The sequence below is a fragment of the Propithecus coquereli genome, unplaced genomic scaffold (genome assembly GCF_000956105.1).
Source record: "Propithecus coquereli isolate 6110/MARCELLA unplaced genomic scaffold, Pcoq_1.0 Scaffold80, whole genome shotgun sequence".
Taxonomy (NCBI): domain Eukaryota; kingdom Metazoa; phylum Chordata; class Mammalia; order Primates; family Indriidae; genus Propithecus; species Propithecus coquereli.
In genome coordinates this window covers 1,611,461-1,615,139 of record NW_012154174.1, presented here as the reverse complement: position 1 = coordinate 1,615,139, position 3,679 = coordinate 1,611,461, and the positions used below count along the sequence as shown (strand labels likewise).

General features: G+C 41.0%; 1 protein-coding gene across 1 annotated transcript in view; it reads right to left on the bottom strand.

Annotated features, from left to right (window-relative positions):
* NUDT13 (nudix (nucleoside diphosphate linked moiety X)-type motif 13) overlaps window positions 1–3,679 on the bottom strand; it is a gene marked incomplete at its 5' end in the record, with an annotated part of 43,696 nt that overhangs the window by 5,951 nt on the left and 34,066 nt on the right. Inside the window, 3 exon segments of the mRNA XM_012663215.1 lie at window positions 1,220–1,374; window positions 2,866–2,977; window positions 3,125–3,270. Of these exon segments, the coding sequence (XP_012518669.1) occupies window positions 1,220–1,374; window positions 2,866–2,977; window positions 3,125–3,270 (413 nt within the window).

Here is a 3,679-nt window from a genome sequence, read left to right as displayed (position 1 = left end):
AGATCTGAATAGATATTTCTCCAAAGAAGACATACAAACGGCCAACAGGTATATGAAAAGGTGCTGAACATCACTAATCAGGGAAATGCAAATCAAAACCACAATCAGATATTACTTCATACCTGCCGGGATGACTATTATCAAAAATATAAAGGAGAAGTATTGGCAAGGATGTGGAGAAAAGGGGACTCTTGTATACTGGGTTGGAAAGAGTATAAACTGGTGTAGCCACTATGGAAAACAATATGGAGGTTCTTTGAAAACTTAAAAATAGAATTACCACTTGATCCAGCAATCTCACTTTTGGGTATATAGCCAAAGGAATTGAAATCTGGATCTTGAAGAGGTATGTGCACTCCCATGTTCACTGCAGCATTATTCACAATAGGCAAGATATGGAAACAACCAAAATGTCTATCTATGGATGAATGGGTAAAGAAAATGTGGTATATCCATGCGATGAAATATTATTCAGCCGTGAAAAAGAAGGAAATCCTGCATTTTGCAACATGTTGGATGGACCTAAAGGACATGCTAAGTGAATTAAGCCAGACATAGAAAGACAAATACTGCATGATCTCACTTATATGTGAGATCTAAAATAGTCAAACTCATAGAAACAGAGAGTAGAATGGCGATTGCCAGGGGCTGAAGGGAGGGGAGGTGTTAGTCAAAGGGTACCAAGTTTCAGTTATGCAAAGTAAGTTCTGGAGATCTGTATACTACAGGGCTTATAATTAACAATACTGTATTATATACATAAAAATTTGATAAGAGGATAGATCTTATGTTAAATGCTCTTACCACAAAAGAAAAAATAAAAAAGGGGGTGGGAGGAAACTTTTGGAGGTGATAGTAAGTTTATGGCATTGATAGTGGTGATGGGTTTGATGGTTTCAAGGGTATAAACTTCTCTCTAAATGCATCAAGTTGTATATATTAAATATCTACAGTGTTTTTTACGTCAATCATACTTTAATGCAGCAGTTTTCTTAAAAAACAAAACATTGTCTCATGATGGAGAAACATGTAAGGGAAAATGGTGATTATTTGTTTCCTTTACTAGATTGCAAATTCCCTGAGGGTATAAATCATATTTTACACATCTTTGTATAATGCAAACAATGCTGGACTAGACAAGTGCTTAATAAGTACTTGCTGACCAGCAGATTGGATGAAGCAAAAGAAATATCACAGCGTAAGGGAAACAAGAACTTACCTCTGTCTGCCCTGGTTTCACAGTTGCATGACAAGCAATGACGAGTGAGCTATTAGGAAAGGGCCAGTGCTGGGATGCAGAGTACTGCAGACTTTGCACCTCCAATCCCACCTCTTCTGCAACTTCCCGCCGGACAGTCTCTTCCAGACTTTCACCTACAAGCACTCAGGTTAATTCAGGACAGCCCTGTAGCAGGAAGGGTACACAGATATCCCACATGTGAAAGGAGCCCAAAACTGGCTCCAAAGTTTCAATGAAACACTCTTGGCAGTGTCCTAAACCTCTGAGTCTTTGCAACAATAGGAATCAGGTCCAGAGTTGGATGCTGAACTGCAGTGCTTAAGCTTACTAGGTTAGTTATAATACAAAGCAAGGGTGGTGGTGGGAGAGACAACGGCTGCCCTCAGCTTTAACAAAACTCCACTTTTCACCACTTGCAAATTTTACCCCAAAAGACTGAAAAAAGAAAGCAACTTGTGAATAAATATTGAATTCTAGCTAATGTTATGTGTGTTGAATATTTAGGGAAAAGTGTACTAATTAGGGGCCGGGCACGGTGGCTAACACCTGTAATCCTAGCACTTTGGGAGTTCAAGGCAGGAGGATCGCTTGAGGTCAGGAGTTCTGAGACCACCCTGAGCAAGAGCAAGTCCCCCTTTCTACAAAAAATACAAAAATTAACTGGGCATAGTGGTGAGTGCCTGTAGTTCCAGCTACTTGGGAGGCTGAGGCAGAAGAATCGCTTGAGCCCAAAAGTGTGAGTTTGCAGTCAGCTATGATGACACCACTGCACTCTATCCCAGGCAACAGAGAGAGACCCTGTCCCCATTTAAAAAAAAAAAAATGTACTGATTAATGTCTGCAATCTATGCACCCCAAAATAAGATGGGGCTGGGCATGGTGATTCACGCCTGTAACCCTAGCACTGTGGGAGGCTGAGGCACGAGGATCACTTCAGGTCAGGAGTTCAAGACCAGCCCAAGCAAGAGCAAGACCCCGTCTCTACAAAAAATAGAAAAATTAGACAGACACAATGGCATGCGCCTATAGTTCCAGCTACTCTAGAGGCTGAGGCAGGAGGATTGCTTGAGTCCAGGAGTGTGAGGCTGCAGTGAGCTATGATCACACCACTCTACTCTATCCTAGACACCGGACAACAGAGCAAGACTCTGTCTCAAAAAAAAAAAAGATGGATTGATGGATGGATAGATGAACAGATATGTGATAAAGTAAATGTAGTAGAAAAATTATAGAATCTAGGGGTGTGCTCAGAGCAGGGGGCCTGAAGAATGGCTCCTCTGTTTATAACACACCCAACAGGAATCTGGGGTCACTGTGATGAGGGACACAAAACTTGTGGTCTCCCTATACACAACTGCCCTACATGTGAAGAAGAAAAAAATTATAGAATCTAGGTGGTTGGTGTATGGGTGATCACTGTATAATTCTTTCAACTATGCTGGATGTTTGAAAAATTGCCTAATAAAATATTAGAAAATCATAATGCCAGAAGGCAGTTTTCTTGACATGATAGGGAAGAATGTGCTTGAGATTCAAAGCACTATGGCAATAAGACAGAGAAATAGCTACCAATAGTAAGATTTTATATCCTCCAATGTTACTTGTAAGTTCCCCAAATTCCTTACCTATATCACAAAAACCTGCCAAGGCAGAATACATTCCCTTGGGAAAGGAGCTCTGGCGGGCAAGCAGGCATCGGGTCCCATCTGACACCAGCGTGATCACCACAGGAGCCACCTAGGAAAGGAGGCTGGAAACTGAGATGCTGGCACTTTGGGGCCTGCTATTTAGCTAAGGAATAGATAATTAAGGAAAGCCTTCCCCAGGACAGAGTAGTTAGTGAACAGTCCTCTCAGATTGCCGTCCTCTTAAAGCAATACTTACCTGTGGGTAATAGATGATATTATTGGAAGGGCACACACGCTTGCTGCCAGCCATGTTCTTCTTGGTGGGCTGCCCACTTCTGCTGCAGAACTGATGTGTATGATGCCAGTGGAGAAGAGCCTGAGCCTAGGAATACAAAGACGGGCCTGGTTTCGTTAGAGAGAATGCAGGCTCACCTTTACCGGCACTGGCCTTGTACCTAGAGCAACTCACAGGGAAATGACAATCCCTTTCCAGCTCACCTACTCTAAATGGTTACTAACTTTAAAATAAGGAAACTATGTGAACATGTTCCTCTAGCATCTGAATAAAAGAAAGCATATTTTGAAATATACTATGAATTATTTGAAACATATAAAATATATAAACACCCATGTACTCACTACCCAGCTTAAAAAGAAAACATTTCCAATATAGTTGAACGCCCCCACATGTACTCCTCCCCAATAAAGATGAAATTTTTTTTTTTTTGCAACTAAAAACATTCAGAGATTTGATTTCTTTTTGGTTTCTTTTTTTCATGGACACTTCTAATACCATAAGAGGTTTCTTTTT